The sequence below is a fragment of the Nilaparvata lugens genome, chromosome 13, assembly GCF_014356525.2.
Source record: "Nilaparvata lugens isolate BPH chromosome 13, ASM1435652v1, whole genome shotgun sequence".
Lineage (NCBI taxonomy): Eukaryota > Metazoa > Arthropoda > Insecta > Hemiptera > Delphacidae > Nilaparvata > Nilaparvata lugens.
The window spans coordinates 30,022,560-30,043,201 of record NC_052516.1 but is presented as its reverse complement, the minus strand read 5'-3'; the positions used below and the strand labels follow the sequence as shown (position 1 = coordinate 30,043,201).

Below are 20,642 nucleotides of genomic sequence, written 5' to 3'. Positions count from 1 at the left end.
TTCATTTTTGTATTTAAATCAAGTTCATTAATTTTTATAGAATTTAATTTGCTTTCATTCTTTTATTCTTATCTTTCTAAGTTGTGCTATCATATAATTCTAATGTTTTTTGAAGTACTATCTTCAAAATTATTGTTTGATAATAATATGTTATCACTCATTATATCTCAGCACAGGTTTAACACCTATAAATGTATTAATCCCCCTTTAAAGTTCGTTCTCTGTGTAACGGTTGTTTTATACTGAATTTGTAACTTGCACAAGCTCCGTATCATCTGAATTTATTCTGTGTTGTATTTTTTAGAATAGTTTCAATTACATTTTATCCTTGTATTAATTCTTTATCTTAACAATATTAATATTTTATTAAAATATTATCTTAATATCACTCACTGTATCGTTAATAATAATTATCAAAATGATTGGGAGAAAAGAAAAAGGTTGACCTAGAACTACCTCTCTCTCAAAGTTTCATAAAATTACTATTTTGAAGTTCAAAAGATTTGTTACGTCTTTTTGGATTTGTTGTGTAAATCGTAAAAAATGAGACTAATCCAACCTATTTGTTTTGGAAAGTGTTGCATGAATTTTTATTGGACCAGTTTTTTGTTTGAACCTGTTGTTTCTCTCCGCAAGAGTTGTTCAATTTTATATTTTCAGTTATTCCAATTATACTTTTTTGGAATTATACAATTATACAATTATTTGGAACCGTTTTGGGCGTATAAGCCTGTGGTACTTTTCTGTAAGTTGTGTAATTCTCATTGATTCAATAAATAAATCCAATAAATAAATACGAGTGCAATCACAAATCATACAATTATGATTATAAATGGTGATTATTTGTTATGATTGTTATAATTGATAGTCCACTCATCACTCAATGTAATAAACAAATATATCCTCGCATTTTCCAATAAGGCTCTTCATTGAGTTATCTATGAGATTTTATTATGATTCGATTAATTAACAGTTACAATGTTACTATGATTCATTAATCATAGTATACAATAATATTTTTGGAAGAGAACAACAGTATGTATCATGTATGTATCATGTATGTATGTATATATTAATATTTTTTTTCAAATAATAGTGCTATTTAAAACTATCCAACTTCGTTCCAGGATCACGATAAACTGAAAGCAGTGATGCTAGAAATCTTGGACTACCTGAAACTCATACAATTCTATCCTCCAAAGGTAGTTGGCATTCGAGGCACCCTCCTATACTTATCCATGATCATTCTAATATTGCAGCCAGCGCTCGCCATTGGTGGCTACTGGAGCCAATGGGACTTCAACTCAAGAGTGACAGCCATAGACAACTTCACATACTCCTTAGGAATCATGGCAATGTCGTCCGACATATTCCTCATGCCCTCAAAAACAAAACTGTTCTTCGACGTTATCGACTCTAAATTTTCTCTGTACAAAACCAAATTTTCAGGGGACGCTATCTATAGGGAAAAATGCGAACTTGTCAAAGAAATGACTCAGGAAGGTTACCGATTGGTCCGTACAACGGGCTCTGTGGTTTTGTACTTTTTCGCAAGTCACATAGTTGTTCCCATCTCGGGACTAGCGGTGTACTTCCTGAAATCAGAACCCGTTCAGAATCTGCCACTTCTTTTCAAGTACTACTCCCCGCTAACTTTGAAACTGGAGGTTGCCACAATTTTCGAGTATCTTTTGATAACTTTTCTACAACTTTCGTTAGTGTGCTACTCGGCGATTCTGGCGACAGTGATACATCAGATGCAAATGCTGTCGCTGTATCATATGAGAGTGGACATGAGGCTGTTTCACTTGAATGTAAAAGAGATTGATTCGTATTGTGAGAGAATTAGAGACAGAGAAGGGAGAGGAATGATAGAGGGAAAGAATAGGGATGACCGAGGAGTAAGGAAGGAGGAGGATGGTGGAGGAGAAGGGAAAATAGAAAAGGGATTGAGAATGATGGTGAGAGAACTGGTGAAACATCATCAGACTATTTTCAGGTATAGTAGATATATTTCCTCTTCATAAACTTACTTATTATTTAGAATAAATACAATCAAACTCGGAGGTATGTTCCATAGAAATTTAGAAGTTAATTTTGAAAAGCGGTAGCCACTGGCAGCAAGTTGTATACACACATAATTAAGATTCAACTTGAACGGTCAGCATTCCTCATAATAAATAACATCAATATTCCAATTCAACCAGAAGCCCACTAACAGCTGTAAGTAAACCCAACTACAGGAATAATTGAGAATGGTGTAGCAACCAGAACTATCATCTCCATTTTTTCATAAAAATATATTGTCACAATATTTTCAAGTCATTCAAAAATATAATAAGGAACGGCTTGTGTAACGCAGTATATAATCAAATAGTGCTATAAATTATTGAAGTTGATTATATAAAATTATTGACCTGACTTGTCTTATGCTCCATAGCTGGAGTCCGTAGGACGTAATCTTCGAAATTGAATAATTGTGGAAATAAATTATTCACAAACTAAACCACGAAATAGACTATAGCTCACTACAGAATAAACAATTTATTTGATAAGAGTTAAAGGATACACGAAATATATTAATAGAAATCTAAATCTGAAAACCTTTTTTAAATTATTTCGTCACGACACGTTTCGGCTACTAATGTCTCGACGAGATAATTTTTAAAAGAGTTCTCAGATTTATATTCAAAAGTAGCCCTAAAGAAAAAAAGACAATTAGATGACGTAATATGTTGTATGATAAAGGGCGAAACCACTAATTAATATTGTCTCTCGCACTACCAACAAAAGAATGAACATTAAAGCTTTATTTGATATTGAATTGTGATCATGAATCATGATACCAATATTTATTGTCATATTGAATAGGAATATGTGAACTCAATTGCAATATTGAATTTAGAACGTATTATCAATTGTATAGTTTTGTTATTTCATATGAATTGTAATTGTAACATTGAATTTTTTTGTAATTTCTTAGGAAAGTGGAAGACTTGAACGATGGATTCAGATTTCGTTTGTTCTATTTCAATGCATACATTTGCTTACAAATTTGCCTGGGGATATTCATTTTCATGGTCAGTTCTCGAATTAATTCTTGAATAACTGTACATGACAATTATTTCTCTAGTATCAGTTTTATTGTGTTTGTTGATCTCCTTCATTTTTTAGTTTATTCAAGTTTCAAGAACTGGCATTTGGTTTTTTATACTTTGAGCTTCAACCAATTTACAATAATATTTCGATAATACATCGATTATGTGGTCATATTCACATTGTGGTTTCATTTTATCTTGGAAATTTTTATCCAAAAGTTTTGACAATAGTAGACTATTCAGTTTATAATGAGCTAATACAAAGCTCTGTTGAATAGATTGCTGATGGCATAAGACTGAGCCATATTTACTGTGAGAACATATCAAGGTTAATAGTAATTCGATTACAAAAGTGCAAATAGCAATAATTCATAATCAATAGTTATAGCTAATATGTTTGTTTCAACTATAGTCCTGTAAGTAATATGGGTAGTGAATAAACTTGTATTGTCAATAGTTTAGCCTAAGTGTTTCTGAAAATGATTTTTTTCAGAAAGGGGAAATTCTTCTGAAAATCAAGTATGGAATAATTTTGATCACAATTACAATTGTTGAATTTTTGTTCAGTGAAAACGGACAAAAACTGCAGGATGAGGTGAGTTGATTTAAGAGTTGCAAGAAATTCTTATTCAAAAATGTATTTGCCACAAATATAATAATAGAAAAAACCTACTCAATGAAGATGAAAACTCAAGAACTCTACACGTAGGCCTACAAAGTTAATAAACGAATGTCACCAACGCATCTGTAGATAAATCTAATTTCCCAATGTAACATAGCAACAAAATAGCATCTAATCTGATTGAAATTTACTGGTATGGGTGCAACTTGTGAAGTGTATTGTTTGAAGAGCTATTTCTACGCTTCTACACGTAGGGGATAAGAAATCCACAGATGAAAAATCATCACGTCTGAACTACTGGACTGATTAACTTGAAATTTTGCATTCATAGATCCTTAATTTACCGAGGATGGTTATAGATATATTTTAAATTCTTCAAGGTTACAGTACGTCATGGTTTCAGCTTTTCAAGTTTTCAATTAGACCCTTTTGCGGAACACGAGTTACCTGTTGGTTTTAATTATTATTACTATCTTATTAAGTAATAGTTATTTATCACTATCTATTATTACTATTTCACTATTCAATTATTAGTTTCTCAGCGATCTCTTCAGACCGGGCGCTCACTGATAAAAGTAAAAAAAAATAGAAATAAAATTGCATGCCCCTTCAAATAAGTGATTAGGCAACCTGCTGAACACTGTAGTGGAGGTCAGTAGGTCAAGCTCAATTTGAGGGGCTCCCTTGGGTGAGAGAGAGAGTTGAATATAGAGTGAGAGAGACAATGAAGGTCATTGACCACTTCCACTTTGGGTTCGCCTTCAAACCAATTCATAGCACTAACCAAATAATGGATTTTCAGTCCTGTGTCCCTACTGTAAGTGTGTGGTAATTTATTTTTCCTACAGTTACGTTGAAAAATGGCCATTGCTGCACTGATTACAGAATGCAAAGAATCACTTTTCCGCTCTAGTGCGGGAAAAATTTTTCTGCACTCCAGATTTGCAACATGGCAACGCAAAATACTTAGTAGGTTATATGGAGCAACAGTGCAGCAAAATCAAAATGAAGTTGGTAACAGTGACTGGGCTGCTATAGTGAGCAGAGGTGCAACGAAGCACAACGCGCTAATTATTACTATTATATATTATAACCAACGACAACGAGGACTTTAGGATTTTAGGATTAAGGTTTTTATCAATAATAGAATTACACAGAAAAACATTTGATGCATTCCAGGCAATTTTACCCATAATTACCCACTTTTCATATTCAATGGTAACTGTAGGAAAAACTTAATGTGAAATACGTGCGCAAAGTTCCTCTGCTGCACTCAAGAAAACATTCCGCCCTCGCCTACGGCTCGGGCGTAAACGTTTCTTTCGGTGCAGCAAACTGTCACTTTGCGCACTAGTTGCACAAATAACTATATAATGTAGGAAAAATTTGTATTGTCGCACAAAAATGAGTAGCCCTACTCAACACGGCAGTACGTGTTGATTATCCTTGAGCAATGTAACAAAATTCTGTGTGGATTACAGTCTTCTTATGACCAGAATATTATATTTTACTTTAGAACATGAATATTTTGGTAAAAAGAGTTACAGCGTGTTTAACTTTAATAGATGGACATTTTGAGCATATCGTTTAATAATCTCCAGTAATTTCAGAAACGAGTAGCCTAATGGATATAATATTATTTCTCTTGTATATGACAACTATAGTGAGGTCCACGTTATAATGGCAGTGTTTGTTTAGCAATGGTATTGCTATCATTGTCTATCATTCAACAAAGCGGATAGCGCTATCTCTTTCTTGCTTCGCTCTGTTGCCTGATTGTCTATCAACAATATGAAGAATTAATTATGTAAATTCATTATGAAATTTTTGAAAAATATAATTTATTGCTTAATAAAATTGGTCATTTTAAACGAGAATGAACAGTTAATATTACATCAATAATCCTGTATCAGCTACCGTCTATAGAAGGCATTTACAAGATGGAAGATCGGCAACGTTGTTCTCCTATCTTTCTCCACTGCCATTATAGCATGGACCTCACTATATACATTTTTATTACAACTGAATTTCCATGTTGTAAATCAATTAGAAACTTGATAGCAGGAATAGATCAATCTGTAGTTAATACTTACAGTTTAATTGATAGTTACAGCACAGAATACAGCATACAGAATATAATAGTAGTTTTCTCTGTCATAGCTAATTTAAAACTGTAGTAATTAGCAAGGGGGTGCAACCCTGCAACGTCACGTCCAAAATATTGATATATTCTGTCAAGATATTATCTGAATGTAAATTAGCTCCGATTTATTTTGAAACGATTTTTGACTCGATCGATTGAAAAACTTCAATTAAAACTATTATTTTTCTAGGGTAAAGACCTGAGGACAGCTCTATACAACTGCAGTTGGCAAGATAGGCCTAAATGGTTCATAAGCACTCTAAAAATTCTAATGATACGAAATAATAGGCTACCGAAAATTGTACTTTTCAATGTTTTTACACTCAACCGCAACAATATGACCGTAGTAAGTATTTTCTAGAGAACCGTTCAAATATATGATGAAAATTCGGTTGCTTTATTATGAATTGATATCTGTTCTTCAAATAATTTTAGTTTAGCTCTACATTTTTCTCAAACAGAGGTCAACCATACATCAAAGATGAACGGAGATAAAATTTCAATTGAAGTGTGAAGCCGACTGAGTATTTACTTTACAGATTACTAGGTAGGTAGGCCTACTTTAAAATCTTCCATTCCTTCCATTTACAAGTAATTTGAAGGCCGAAATAGTATATTTCGCACCTAGGGCCGAAAATGGGACTTTTCTGGCTCGAAATCGGTTTTCAAGTCCGAGGCCGTAGGCCGAGGACTAGAAAAGATTGAGTGCCGGAAAAAACATTTTTGCCCATGGTGAGAACGTTATTTTTCGCCACACAGGAAAATAAACAATATATATATATGAGAATAATTGTCTATTATAAGCACTTCCGAAAGCAAAAGTGGAAGGTCATAGCTCTAGCAAATCTGAGGTAATCTGAATATCAAGAAATTGTCCAAGTATTTTTATTTTTATTCTGATTTGTCTAAATACCTAAAAGATTATGTTCAATTATGTAAGAGGTTGAGTTTATACTTTTTATTCTTCCAAATGACAATAAGATGATATTATTATAAATGTTTTGATTATTGAATGATAAACACAAAGAATGAAAAGTTTTTGATCAGCTGTTTTAGCGCACTTGAAATTTGGCCAATCTGAATGTCAATGGAAAGTTTTTGATCAGCTGTTTTAGCACACTTGAAATTTGGCCAATCTGAATGTCAATGGAAGTTTAGGTTAGAAGTTCTATCCTACTCTGAAAATAGAATTATTTGAATAGTTTATAATATATATCTTATCTGTATTTTATTCATCCAAATAAAATGATAGTATATTATTACAGAATACTTTATTGAATTCTAAAAGCATAAAATGATTCCGTTTATCCACCATGTTCCATGATAAACGCTGTACTAGGAGGTTTGAGGTTAGATTCTATTATACTCTGAAAATTGAATTTGAATAGTTTATAATATCTCATTATTTGTATTTCATTCATCCAAATAAAATGATAGTATCTTATTGCAAAAACTTTATTCAATTCTAGAAGCATAAACTGATTCCGTTTCATAAACTATTTGTAAACACGTTTACATCAAATCAGAATCAGCTGACTTCAAGGTTATTTTACAGCCCTAGGGCCGTAAAAATTTTACCGGCCTGGTCAGAAAACAATCACTTTCGGCCTCCATATGACGCACGTAAACCAGCTCATTACATCCAAGTGGGGCGAAAACAGATTTTCTACTTGTTTCTATCTCCCAATCAATGAAGAACTGGCACTAAATTGTTCAGAAAATTAACACTGTACCGTATCTTAGCAACAAACTGTAATGGTTTGCTTTTGTTGCTTGTATTTATTCAATTGACCGCCCTAAAGTACCTAACGTTGGCCCAATCTAACAAAGGCTATTTCAGAACTGATAAACAAACTAATAGATAATGCATTGACCTCATTTCATGGTGGTTAATCTATTTTAAATTATTAAATAAAAATACTACAAAATTGTCAAAAAACCACAGAAACTTTAGAAAATCTGTAATATTTCGTAGTATTTTTATTTAATATGAATAATTACCACGATATCAACTTCTCGACTACACAAAAAGTAATCTATTTTAAATTATTAAATAAAAATACTACAAAATTGTCAAAAAACCACAGAAACTTTAGAAAATCTGTAATATTTCGTAGTATTTTTATTTAATATGAATAATTACCACGATATCAACTTCTCGACTACACAAAAAGTGTTAATCTATTTATCTCGAGGGTTGAGTGTAAAAGAGGGTCGGTTATTTCCCCCTAACTTCTTCCTCATAGAATAAAGGCAGCAATTCAATTCATCTCACAGAAGTTGAACGTAGGTAACAGAAGTTGCTATTAGAGTTTATTGAACGAATTTTTCAAATGTTGGTAGAATTCAAATGATACGTTTTTTACAGGTGACGCGAGGTGCATATTCATACTTCAGTCTGCTCAACAACTTTTCACATTAATTACAGAAAAGGATTCAACGAAGGGAACAAAATACCATGAAAAATCTCATCTCTGGAAAAAATCAATTTTCATGAAATTTTAACAAGAACGTCAAGATATCACAGACAATTATGATGAAATAAACTGAGGAAGAGGCGTAAAATACGAATGAATTGATCATAATATTACTATAAAATTTTATAAAACTTTAAAGTGAAAAAACACTCACATTCTTTGATGTGGCGACGTCCGTTTCGTGCTGGTATCGCACATTTTCAAGCCAAACAGGAACTCAAATCATTATTATGATCATAATAATTCAAGATCGATTCTTGAGAATAATGAGCTTACCCAAATCTGTTTGTTTGTGTAGCAACCAATTAAGGGACCAATGTGAGCAATTCCAGTATCAGGTTGCTATACGAAACTAAACCTTTCTAATTTGGTTCAGAAATTTCTTCAAGAATATAGTTTATAAACACGTCACTAAATTCCCTCTTTTTTCTTTCTGAGGATCATGCTATGCTTAACCCTAGGTTTGTGCAACAGTATAGGGAGGGATGACGAGAATTGAATGAACATTCAGTTTTAGGCGGTGGATTCCAAACGTTTTATACGATTTGGAAGAAGCCCTTCTCATTAGATTATACCGCAAAGGACTGAGTAGATAGTAAATTGTTCACATTTCATGACTGTCAAAATCAAACCTTAGTGATCTCTTTGAGGAAAAGAGTGATCGAAATAAAGAAAAAAGAGTTTATTATCTCTTTGTTTAGTTATTAATCATTTCACTTTCCCCACAATTTATTATTTTCATTATTCATCCGATTATGTAAAGTGGCACTTTAAAAGGGAAGCAAATTCAGCTTCTACCCACAATGGAAGACTTCAAGAAGAACAATCCAGACTCTTCCAGAAGAACAATGAAAGACTTCCGAATTGTGAGGTACCAGTACGGTAATTTTCTATTATTTTCAGAAATAATTATTTCCAAAATCATTATATGAGGCATCCACTTCCAAAGTGACTCTTGTCCATTTTTTTCAAAAATGAGATTTTGGTGCCATACAATTCATAAGGCCTTTCTATTCTAGTTGATGATGTTTTCCTGTTCCAAAATGACCTATATCGCATAGTAAATCAATTCTAAAGTTGTCTGCAGTTCCGAAGTGTCTCTTGTCCACACAGAAAACTTCAAGATGGCCGCTCATAGTTTACTCTTACAAAATGACTCTTGTCCCATTCAGTTTTCAAATGGAACGCCATCTTTGCATTCAATACTGTCTCTTGTCCAACCCTAGAGTCCAGTGCAGGTACTTCAATAATAGCTTTTTATTAAATTAAATTAAATTGTAGCTAGTCATATGATAGTGGATTGTGTAGTGGTAGCATTGATTAACAGCTGGAAGAAAATGTTTTGAATTGCAACGTGCCAGTATTGAATGTTATGAGTTGTTAGTTGAGTGTAAAAATGGACGTGGAAGAAGCTGAAGTGCGAACTTGTGGTTTAGTGACTCCAGTTCCAAATGGGAAAGGAAAAAAACGAACTCGAAATCCGGAAAATTGGACAAAAAATTCATCAAAGAAGAAAAAATATTCATCAAAAGGTTTGCCCAAATTACCAACATGTAAACACAAAGACAGTGTTTTCAAGTGCAACGACTTAAGAATGCAAGATGTTCGTAGGTTTCATCAGAACTTTTATCAGACACATGAAAAAATTGATCTAAAAAAATGATCTACATTTCTACAAAGACATTCTCAATAATCAAAATAATAGGCAAGATGATAATGAGGATGAAAATGAGGGTGGTTTCATGGAAGATGATGACTTTGCTATTTATGTTTTTCTAGTGTTTATTTTCTTATTGATTTTTATAACATCCTGAATAATACATGCAAATATTTTCATTAAACTATATTTATATTTTCTTGAAGCATTACCATCCATTCACACACAAGTTATTAGGTAACTCATGGAAAACACTCTTTGCTCAATGAAACCTAGACTAGTATAAGTTACAAAGTGACTCATGTCCCATCTCTTCAGTTCCAAAATGTCCGTTATCCAATCTACAGTTCCAAAATGACTCTTATCCATCCTATTTTCCATTTTTTTTTCAGAAAACAAATAGAAATCGAGGCATTCCATAACTAATTGATGTATTTATATCATGTAAAGGAAGTAATAGTAGTAAAAACATTTCAATTATTCTTAGATAATCTGTTTCAGTGTTTATTGTGATTTTCTAAAAATTTGGATTGGTGGAGAAGAGTCACTTTGGAAATGGATGCCTCATATTCTAGTAAATCATTATCACCCAATTCCTTATCGAACAAGATCTTTGGAATTATATTTTCATCCTTCTAAAATGAAACAACAAAATAGTGTTGAAACACTAAATCGGTGCTTTTGATCAATCAATGCCACAACAGATTCTTTTCGCAACGGATTTTTATTACTAGCCTATAGGTACTATAAAGTGAAATTTAAGCAATGGATTATCAATATACTAGGTACTATGAAGTGAACACTATACAATGACACGGTTCCCATTGACGTGCGATGCTGGTGGTATCAACATTTTCTATTATTATTGCAAATTATGCTTACATGAGTTTTTTTGCTTGTGCGTAGGTAATGGAGAGTAAAAGGGTGTTTTGATGAGATGATCAAACGTCCATGCTCACCGGTGGGATTCGAACCCAGGGTAGGGATAGTACAGTACATTATAATATGAACTATCTCACGCCTTGGCTATCCTGGCCGACATAACACGGTTTCCTGCCAATGCTGGAGCTTCTATAGTGAGATCCACTTCCAACTGCCAGCATTCCTTATTTAATAATTGAATCAATCCTTATCAACCAATGCTTACAGTATAAATCGAATCTCACTATAATGTTACTCTAATCAGTTTACCATAATAGTTAAATATTGTGTTAGTTGGTTTTAACTTAACCTATCAAGTCAGCAATGTGATACTTTCCTTGAGCAGTCTTAGATGAAAAAATAATAGAGTATCCAACGGCTTTATTTGGTCTATAAAGTACTTGAAAGATGTTCAAGACAATCGCTCGATTTACTCTTTGCTTACATCTTGTGGCACTCGTTAAAAGCAATTTTAAATTTGGCGTCTGGAACCAATGACGCCAACATTGTAGATGAATGCTGAGGTGAGTCAAATGAAATTAAACAAATTTCAGTAGATTAAATTACTTTTGAGAAGACAGACAGTATAGTTGATGGACTTAATAAAAACATTTCAGTTGACGTTGATAGTCTGATCAATTGTACCGAAGTATCTGAATGTGGTAAGTAATTAATAAAAAAATATTTATTCCATAGAAAACATTAATTTACCTCTTCGCTTTAATAACATTATTATATTGAGTTGCGGTGGGATGATCATGATATTAACGCTTTAATTTTCTGGTCGCCACGTTCTCTATTTATTTCAACTTTAACCTCTTCATTTATGTTGAATTAAATCTCACTATTCACTGCTACTTTCAATAGTTAAGTTAATCAGCTCAGCCTCTATCTTGTGTCCAGTTTGTAAGCTTCAACTGTTCAATTAAGTAGTGTTCAACTGGTTCCTTAATATTATAAATAAATTAGAGCTGTTCTGTTTTGTGTTGAATTTGAAGGTATAGAAAATTATCACTATCATTATGAAAAACTATGCAAAACTAATGACAGCCACTGTGAATATCAAAATTGGCTAGTTTGGGTTGATAAAAACAATATTGCTATTGGGTTTTGTTTTTTAATAATACACATTATTTGGAGGATAAAAATTATTAAGTTCATCTTTCTGTCATAGTTTCACTTTAACAACTTTAGATTACTCAAGCTTTAAGCCTAATATTATATGCAGTATACATAATTGACCGAGCGAAGTGAGGTCTAAGATTCAAGTCGACGGTTTGGCATTTCTCTTAATGTTTAAATGTTTATATGTTTTTATGTTGCGCATTTACGGCAAAACGCGGTAATAGATTTTCATGAAATTTGACAGGTATGTTCCTTTTTAAATTGCGCGTCGACGTATATACAAGGTTTTTTGAAATTTTGCATTTTAAGGATAATATAAAAGGAAAAAGGAGCCTCCTTCATACGCCAATATTACCGTAAAAATCAGACTATAGAATTATTAATTATAAATCAGCTGTCTAGTGGACTATAATACTACCCGTTCAAAAACATAGAACATCTTGAAAATTGTATCTTTCCATCAACGTTGTAGACAGTTGCAGCCAGACCTGATAACAGCGCTCACACTCACATTCCGGGACGGTACGTCACGGTACGATATAGAACAGAAAGCTCTATGTTTATTTAGGATTTTTTCTAGACATTTTTAATCGATAAATTATATATTAATTTTTGAGAAAACATAACAACAGGTCAATGTAACTCACTGAGCGCGAGGTCTACTGTTCACAGAACTACTAGTACCTAATTAGAAGATAAGGAATAGGATAAGATAATTTGTATCTACACGACTCAAGGAACTCACGGACCAGAAATTCAGGGATTAATTAAAGAGAGATTTACTCTCTAGTTAGAAAGATCTATCTATTTAGAAAGATCTATACAGAACTGAGGGATATAGAGGTTATTATGAGCAATGTAGGTAGATTTTTACATTATATAAAATTACTTGAATTACTCTATTGACAAATCTACATAGTCCTTCCATAGACGCGCAATGGATGGTAGAAAATCAGATGATAATACAACAGTATCTATCTCATACGACAGTCGATTTGAGGAAAAAACCACCGTGCCTTGCACTTTAAGAAGTCTTGTTTTTCTAATCACCTTTAAATAATTACCTGTAAGCTATAACTTAATTTCAACAGAATATACCTTTTACAGATGGGTCAGTCAACAAAGTGGCCAGTTGTGAAATGAAAAATAAATCAAAACCGGATGCAGTCTCGGTGAGAGAGACAAACGATAGTGAACGGCTTGAAAGTGAGAAGAGCTGGGAGTGCACATTGTGTTCTAAACGTTACAAAGAGAGAAAATCGCTCAAAGTTCATTTGAGAAAACATTCTGGTGACCGGCCTTATAAGTAAGTTGTTTAGAATCAATTTTATTTCATTTGAACTGCTCATAGACGAGGAAAGTGGAGACGGTAAGTTAGGCCTACTTGCTTCCAGTGATTTTAACACATGATCCACAAATAATTTGAATTTAAATTGAATCAAAAACTTTATTGAGATCTTCGCAGCATTATATACTAAATGAAAGTAGAATGAAAATTAACAAAATTAAATCACCTGCAATGAAACATCCTGTGCAAGGTGGAAGTAGTGTAGGCCTACGGTTTCACTAACCTCATTCAAGACATGTGAACATGGTTGAATCATGTCAAAGTTAGTAGACTACTAACTGTCTACTAACGTTGGAATCAGGTAAGGTTTGCGAGTGCCCTGGAACATATGATTTCTATGGCGAAAGTCACCATTGATAATTCCAGTGCCCACTTGTAAATCGTACGCGGCTTGATAATTCTCAAATGCCTTGACTGAGCCTGGTGAAACCAGGATCAGAGTTGCAAATATTTCATAAATACAATTGCCGAATAAATAAACAACTAGTAATTCTGTGAACAGTAGACCTCGCGCTGTTATAAACCGCAGCCTCCTCTTTTACTGTTCATCAGAGTAAATCCTGTCTGTATGTCGTGTCGGCGTGATATCGGTGTGAAAACGGCTAATGGCTGTTGGGGTTGGTGTATCAAAAATGCTAACATCGAAAGCTAATCTCCTTCAAGACATACTGTCAACAGGACAGCTCGAGTTCAAAGCAGAGAAAGTTCGAGAGACAATACTATTTTATTTTAGTTATTAATTGCATGCGTTATTGCACGCAATCAATAGTTCATTTATTTATTTATTCACAATGGAGACAACGGGTTTCCCCAAATATGTCTCCTTAATAATAAAAATTGTACAGATACAAATGAAAGAAGAAAATAATGATAAAAATAATATGAACTTATGCAATAATAAATAATACAAACAACAAAAATACCACCTAATTCAAAAATGAAAAATACAAAGATTTCAAATACTTATTAAAAAAGTAAAAATAAAACAAATTGAGAATCAAAATTCCAAAACTTATAAAAAAATTAAAGAATATAATAACAAATAATGAACAAAAATTTTATCAATAGAATAAATATCATTCATAACTTAACGACGTCCGAAACCATATTATGCACATCCACACTGATACACCAACTATTTATTTGATCAGATCATGCTTACACAAGATTTAATTATCATATAACGCTTTCCGGAAATTTAGCGCGAGAAAACCAGAAGAAATCTAGGCGCCCAGACAAGCTTTTATAAGTTCTTTGCATCCTATTTAATAGTGCATAAAAATTGCATTCAATGAGGCATGCGACGAGGCATGCAATTTATAGTCTACACAGCTGCTGATTTTTTACCAAGTTACATTGAGATATTGAATTGCATGCGTCATGGCATGCGTTTTTTAAACCACTTGACAGCTGATTTATGATGAATAATTCTATAGTCTGATTTTTACTTTCCTTGCCCTATTACCATAGGTAAGGAAAGTATTGCTTTCCGAAAAAAATTAAGGTACCGCAATTTCTAAATTTCTATACGTTTCAAGGTCCCCTGAGTCCAAAAAACTGGTGTGTGTGTGTGTGTGTGTATATGAGTGTATGTGCACACGATATCTCATCTCCCAATTAACGGAATGATTTGAAATTTGGAACTTAAGGTCCTTTCACTATAAGGATCCGACACGAACAATTTCGATCAAATGCAATTCAAGATGGCGGCTAAAACGGCGAAAATGTTGTCAAAAACAGGGTTTTTCGTGATTTTCTCGGAAACGGCTCCAACGATTTTGATCAAATTCATACCTAAAATAGTCATCGATAAGCTCTATCAACTGCCACAAGTCCCATATCTGTAAAAATTTCAGGAGCTCCGCCCCATCAATGCAGATAGATTCCCAATTATCAGGCTTCAGATACAATTGAAACAAAAAAATCAAGTGAATAGATTCAGCATGAAAATCTCTGAAATTAATGTTCAGTAACATTTTCACCTAAAATTGAAAATAAGCTTTAAATTCGAGAAAATGTGATTATTCAATTGCAAATTATTGTTGATTCTATTAAATCATTCACTATGAAGAGATAGACCTCATGTGTGTCTCCAGCGTTATTGCCCTGTCACCAGCTGGCTCAAATCTTTGAATAGTAGACTTGAGATGCGCGGGAACACTAGCGTCAGGTGATAAATTTTCATAACGGCAAGGAAAGTTGTGTGAGTGCGCCACACCAGATTTTTACTCTAATATTGGCATATGAAGGAGGCTCCTCTTTCCTTTTATATTATCCTTGAAATGCAAAATTTCCAAAAACCTTGTATATACGTCAACGCGCAATTTAAAAAGGAACATACCTATCAAATTTCATAAAAATCTATTACCGCGTTTCGCCGTAAATACGCAACATAAAAACATATAAACATTTAAACATTAAGAGAAATGCCAAACCGTCGACTTGAATCTTAGACCTCACTTCGCTCGGTCAATAATTATTTACAAACATGAAAACAAATTTCAGTTCCATCATTAAGATACTGTTTAATTGCCTTTTTGCCTGTGGTTTCTTGCTGAAAATCATAGAGAAACGTTAAGTCAAGCTACGTTAGATATATGTCCTTTCAGACAAATGTATGGAAAGTGTCTCAATAAAAATCACTGGCTACCAGTAACTTAACATCTCTACCTTCACCCTCTATAAGCCGCTTTATTTAAATCCCAAAACCCTCAGAAGTATGATAAGTTTACTGTTATTTGGTCAGTTGAGGAAGTCCCGCAAGTTGGGACTCTTGTTGTTTTTATCAGGGATTTATTAATTTGTCATTGAATACATTATTCATGTTCCATTTACATTCACATTTATTGTTTTTAATATTTCCTTTCGTTGTTTATTTCCCGAATCGTCTCATATTTTTCATTGGTTACGTTTTCTATTCAATTCTCATACATTTAAGTTTGTCCATTTTTGTTTTATCACTCTTTATTATTGTAGTTGTCTTGTTTGCGTTCAATTATTTTTTGTTTATGTTTGTTTCTAGTTTTTTCACTCACACAATCTTAGCACCTCATATAAAGCATGGAAGCACTTGAGTTGACTAATAAAATGGATCTTGAAGTAAGTATTTGTTTAATTCCATAAATTATTTATTTTCAAACTTGTTGATCTGAAAACTATATTTTTTGTATTATTTTGCACTCCATCTTGATTCAAAGGAGTCAATGATTTTCTATTTTTATAATGTTTATAGTATAGTGAATTAGTTTTCTTAATTCACAATAATTATTATAAGTTACTGAATCAAGGATGCACTAGATATCGTGAATAAAATATTATTATAACCTTGATTCATGGCAATCTATCTGTTGATACTTGAGTCAGGCTGTTGTACGTAGGTCTAGTTAATTTAACCACGCTTAATATATCTTGTTGTAAATCACCCAATGCGGTTATTCAGATAATCTTTACTTGAATGTTGATCGTATTCCTGTAGATGTGACGTTCTTTCAAATATACAAGTATAAAATAATACATCTATCACCCAATAATGTTATTCAGATAATTGTCTCTTTTCTGTTTAGGGCTACTTGCAATATAAATAGAAATACAAATCTCAGTACCCTTTATAATATTATTAAACATAATTCAAAAAAGGGTACTGAGATCTGTATTTCTATTTATATTCAGACAATCTTTTTTGTATATCTTGGTTGTATATGTTTAGATGTGACGTTTGCGGCAAATCGTTCGGCCAATCAGGGACGCTGTTGAGCCACCGTGCCGTGCACTCGGACGCAAGACCACACGCATGCGCGGTGTGTGGACGCGGGTTTCGCCAGCGGTCTCAACTGCGCATGCACCTGCTTAGGCATGAAAACGTCAAGCGCTACCAGTGCAAAACATGCCAGTTCAAGTTTCTCACCAGAGGTTAGCAAAACATCACATTTTCCATAATAATAATAATTAATCCTAATATCCATTGAAATCTATATAAATAGAATTAAGGACTTCTACTAGTGCAAATATATTGACTGAAGAACTAAATAGCGGAAGGAAATGGTCTGGTGCTAAAGCTCATTCTTCTTCATTCTGTTCTTGTAATTTGATTACATTGTTGTGGCTTGCTTTAACAACTTGAGCTCATTCTGGAATGTTTGTTTACATCTTGATTTCAACTTGAGTTCCAACCTTTACAACTTGAGACCATTCTGTATTGGTTATCTTAGCAATTGAGAAGATTTATGATGATATTTTGACTCAAAATCTCAAGGGGAAAATTTAATTAAAATTCTTTATTATACAAAACAAGCTTATAGATTACAAACATTTTGTTATCGTCCATATGGACCTTAAGGAAAGATTACATTTATGGGAGATTTATTAGAAATTACAGTTGACCAACAACTAGAATATTATAATAATCAATTCGATATCCAATGAAAGCTATATAAATAGAACTAAGGACTTCTGCCACTGCAAATATCGACTAGAAATAGAACAGAAGCAGAAATAGATAGCAGAAGGAAATTCGTTGTGTGTAAACCATCCACACAAAAAGCAACTGAGAGGTTCCGGGTTCTATTCACGGTTTGGACACATTTTTTGGGCAGTTTTACTCAACGTATTTCCTCCTGCTATTTAGTTTTTCGGTCAATATTTGCAATAGCAGAATCCATTTATTGCCTCAAAATTCAAATGCAATAAGTTAATCAGTAATTCAATAAGTAAAATTGATAAGTCCTTAGTGGTCTAGCCCCTTATTCTGTCCTGTATAAACAGACTACCACCCCTTGAAGAAACTGGCTACTACTTGTAATAAAATACTATCACCATAGAGAAAAGAGACTTATGCCAGATGATAGGGCTTATAAATAGCTATCCATGGTATAAATTTGAAGAAAATCGTTGGAGCCGTTTCGAGAAAACCGTGAAAAACATGGTTTTTTAGTAATTATCCGCCATTTTTTCCGCCATCTTGAATTGAATTTTATTGAATTTCTTATTGTCGGGTCTCATGGTAAAGGGACCTTAAGTTTAAAATTTCAAGTCGATCGGTTAATTAGGAATGGAGTTATCGTGTTCACAGACATACACACACACACACACACACATACACACATACACACACACAGACCAATACCCAAAAATCATGTTTTTGGACTCAGGGGACCTTGAAACGTATAGAAAACTTGAAATTGGGGTACCTTAATTTTTTTTGGAAAGCAATACTTCCTTACCTATGGTAGTAGGGCAAGGAAAGTAAAAAAGGGTACTGAGATCTGTATTTCTATTTATATTCAGACAATCTTTTTTGTATATCTTGGTTGTATATGTTTAGATGTGACGTTTGCGGCAAATCGTTCGGCCAATCAGGGACGCTGTTGAGCCACCGTGCCGTGCACTCGGACGCAAGACCACACGCATGCGCGGTGTGTGGACGCGGGTTTCGCCAGCGGTCTCAACTGCGCATGCACCTGCTTAGGCATGAAAACGTCAAGCGCTACCAGTGCAAAACATGCCAGTTCAAGTTTCTCACCAGAGGTTAGCAAAACATCACATTTTCCATAATAATAATAATAATTAATCCTAATATCCATTGAAATCTATATAAATAGAATTAAGGACTTCTACTAGTGCAAATATATTGACTGAAGAACTAAATAGCGGAAGGAAATGGTCTGGTGCTAAAGCTCATTCTTCTTCATTCTGTTCTTGTAATTTGATTACATTGTTGTGGCTGCTTTAACAACTTGAGCTCATTCTGGAATGTTTGTTTACACCTTGATTTCAACTTGAGTTGCAACCTTTACAACTTGAGACCATTCTGTATTGGTTATCTTAGCAATTGAGAAGATTTATGATGATATTGTGACTCAAAATCTCAAGGGGAAAATTTAATTAAAATTCTTTATTATACAAAACAAGCTTATAGATTACAAACATTTTGTTATCGTCCATATGGACCTTAAGGAAAGATTACATTTATGGGAGATTTATTAGAAATTACAGTTGACCAACAACTAGAATATTATAATAATCAATTCGATATCCAATGAAAGCTATATAAATAGAACTAAGGACTTCTGCCACTGCAAATATCGACTAGAAATAGAACAGAAGCAGAAATAGATAGCAGAAGGAAATTCGTTGTGTGTAAACCATCCACACAAAAAGCAACTGAGAGGTTCCGGGTTCTATTCACGGTTTGGACACATTTTTTGGGCAGTTTTACTCAACGTATTTCCTCCTGCTATTTAGTTTTTTGGTCAATATTTACAATAGCAGAATCCATTTATTGCCTCAAAATTCAAATGCAATAAGTTAATCAGTAATTCAATAAGTAAAATTGATAAGTCCTTAGTGGTCTAGCCCCTTATTCTGTCCTGTATAAACAGACTACCACCCCTTGAAGAAACTGGCTACTACTTGTAATAAAATACTATCACCATAGAGAAAAGAGAGCATAAGAAGATATCCCATGGTATAGGTCGTTTATGTTCCAAATTTCAAGCAGATTTCTTGTTAAGCTCCGATAACTATCGACTACTGTCTATTATTACTGTTTTGTTGGGGTGAGAGTGTAAGAACGGCACAGTATGAGAGACTACCAGCATTACGTAGCTCCATGGAAAAGAACTACTACGACTATCGGCTTGAGTTAATAGTGAAACTTGGAACATAAACACCCTGTACCATGGTATACCTTCTTATGCTATTACTCAGTTATATTGAGATTTAGGTCATAAAGTCAGTAGAATAATAATCTGTTGATTTGTCTGTCAGGTGACCTTGTGAGACACGAAAAGACGCACACCGGTGAGCGACAGTATCGCTGTGACATATGCTACAAATCGTACGCCAGGCGACAGTCGCTCGAGCTACATTTGAGAAAAAAGTGCGGTATTACGGAAATCAATATTCAACACTTACTCAAAGTTCCCGCCAATACCGATTAATCAAATAGCGTAAATGTGCTGAGAAGGGTAAATGAAGTGATAATTGTTGTAATTCTTAAATTGGATTTATTATTGGGTATAAAATATTTTATTAAATAAATATGCTGAAAATATTATATGAAGTGATGAAAGATTGTTATTCTTAAATCACATTTATAATTGGGTATTAAAATGTATTTAAATTGAGTATATAAACAATTGAGTACTCAAGTTGTATTTTATTATTGGGTATACAATACCCAATGCATATATATACATTGATAGATAAATTCTTTTCGCAAAACAAATGTTACAATTTTGCAATTTATTAAAT

The 20,642-nt window shown here is 33.3% G+C and overlaps 2 protein-coding genes across 3 annotated transcripts; both read left to right on the top strand.

Moving 5' to 3' along the window:
• The first annotated feature begins 1,914 nt into the window (after positions 1-1,914).
• LOC120354078 lies at positions 1,915-9,017 on the top strand. Its single transcript, XM_039440286.1, has 5 exons — positions 1,915-1,999; positions 2,984-3,080; positions 3,592-3,693; positions 6,054-6,209; positions 8,232-9,017. The coding sequence occupies exons 1-5, from the start codon at positions 1,956-1,958 to the stop codon at positions 8,283-8,285; spliced, it is 453 nt and encodes a 150-aa protein (XP_039296220.1). The 5' UTR covers positions 1,915-1,955; the 3' UTR covers positions 8,286-9,017.
• Positions 9,018-11,472: 2,455 nt separating this feature from the next.
• On the top strand, positions 11,473-20,435 carry LOC111058398 (zinc finger protein 32). Of its 2 annotated transcripts, XR_005572820.1 has the most exons (5): positions 11,473-11,580; positions 13,151-13,349; positions 16,414-16,490; positions 17,098-17,300; positions 20,157-20,435. XR_005572820.1 is itself a non-coding variant. In XM_039440285.1 (4 exons), the coding sequence occupies exons 2-4, from the start codon at positions 13,183-13,185 to the stop codon at positions 20,327-20,329; spliced, it is 543 nt and encodes a 180-aa protein (XP_039296219.1). In that variant the 5' UTR covers positions 11,473-11,580; positions 13,151-13,182; the 3' UTR covers positions 20,330-20,435. The 2 variants fall into 2 exon arrangements, 1 of the variants encoding a protein (XP_039296219.1); XM_039440285.1 differs by lacking the exon at positions 16,414-16,490.
• Positions 20,436-20,642: the final 207 nt, after the last annotated feature.

Coding starts and splice junctions, on each gene's coding strand:
- LOC111058398 (XM_039440285.1), top strand. CDS start 13,183: ATGAAAAATAAATCAAAACCGGATGCAGTCTCGGTGAGAGAGACAAAC. Junction 13,350..17,097: donor TCTGGTGACCGGCCTTATAA/GTAAGTTGTTTA, acceptor GTATATGTTTAG/ATGTGACGTTTGCGGCAAAT. Junction 17,301..20,156: donor GTTCAAGTTTCTCACCAGAG/GTTAGCAAAACA, acceptor TTTGTCTGTCAG/GTGACCTTGTGAGACACGAA.
- LOC120354078 (XM_039440286.1), top strand. CDS start 1,956: ATGATGGTGAGAGAACTGGTGAAACATCATCAGACTATTTTCAG. Junction 3,694..6,053: donor GACAAAAACTGCAGGATGAG/GTGAGTTGATTT, acceptor TTATTTTTCTAG/GGTAAAGACCTGAGGACAGC. Junction 6,210..8,231: donor ACCGCAACAATATGACCGTA/GTAAGTATTTTC, acceptor CGTTTTTTACAG/GTGACGCGAGGTGCATATTC.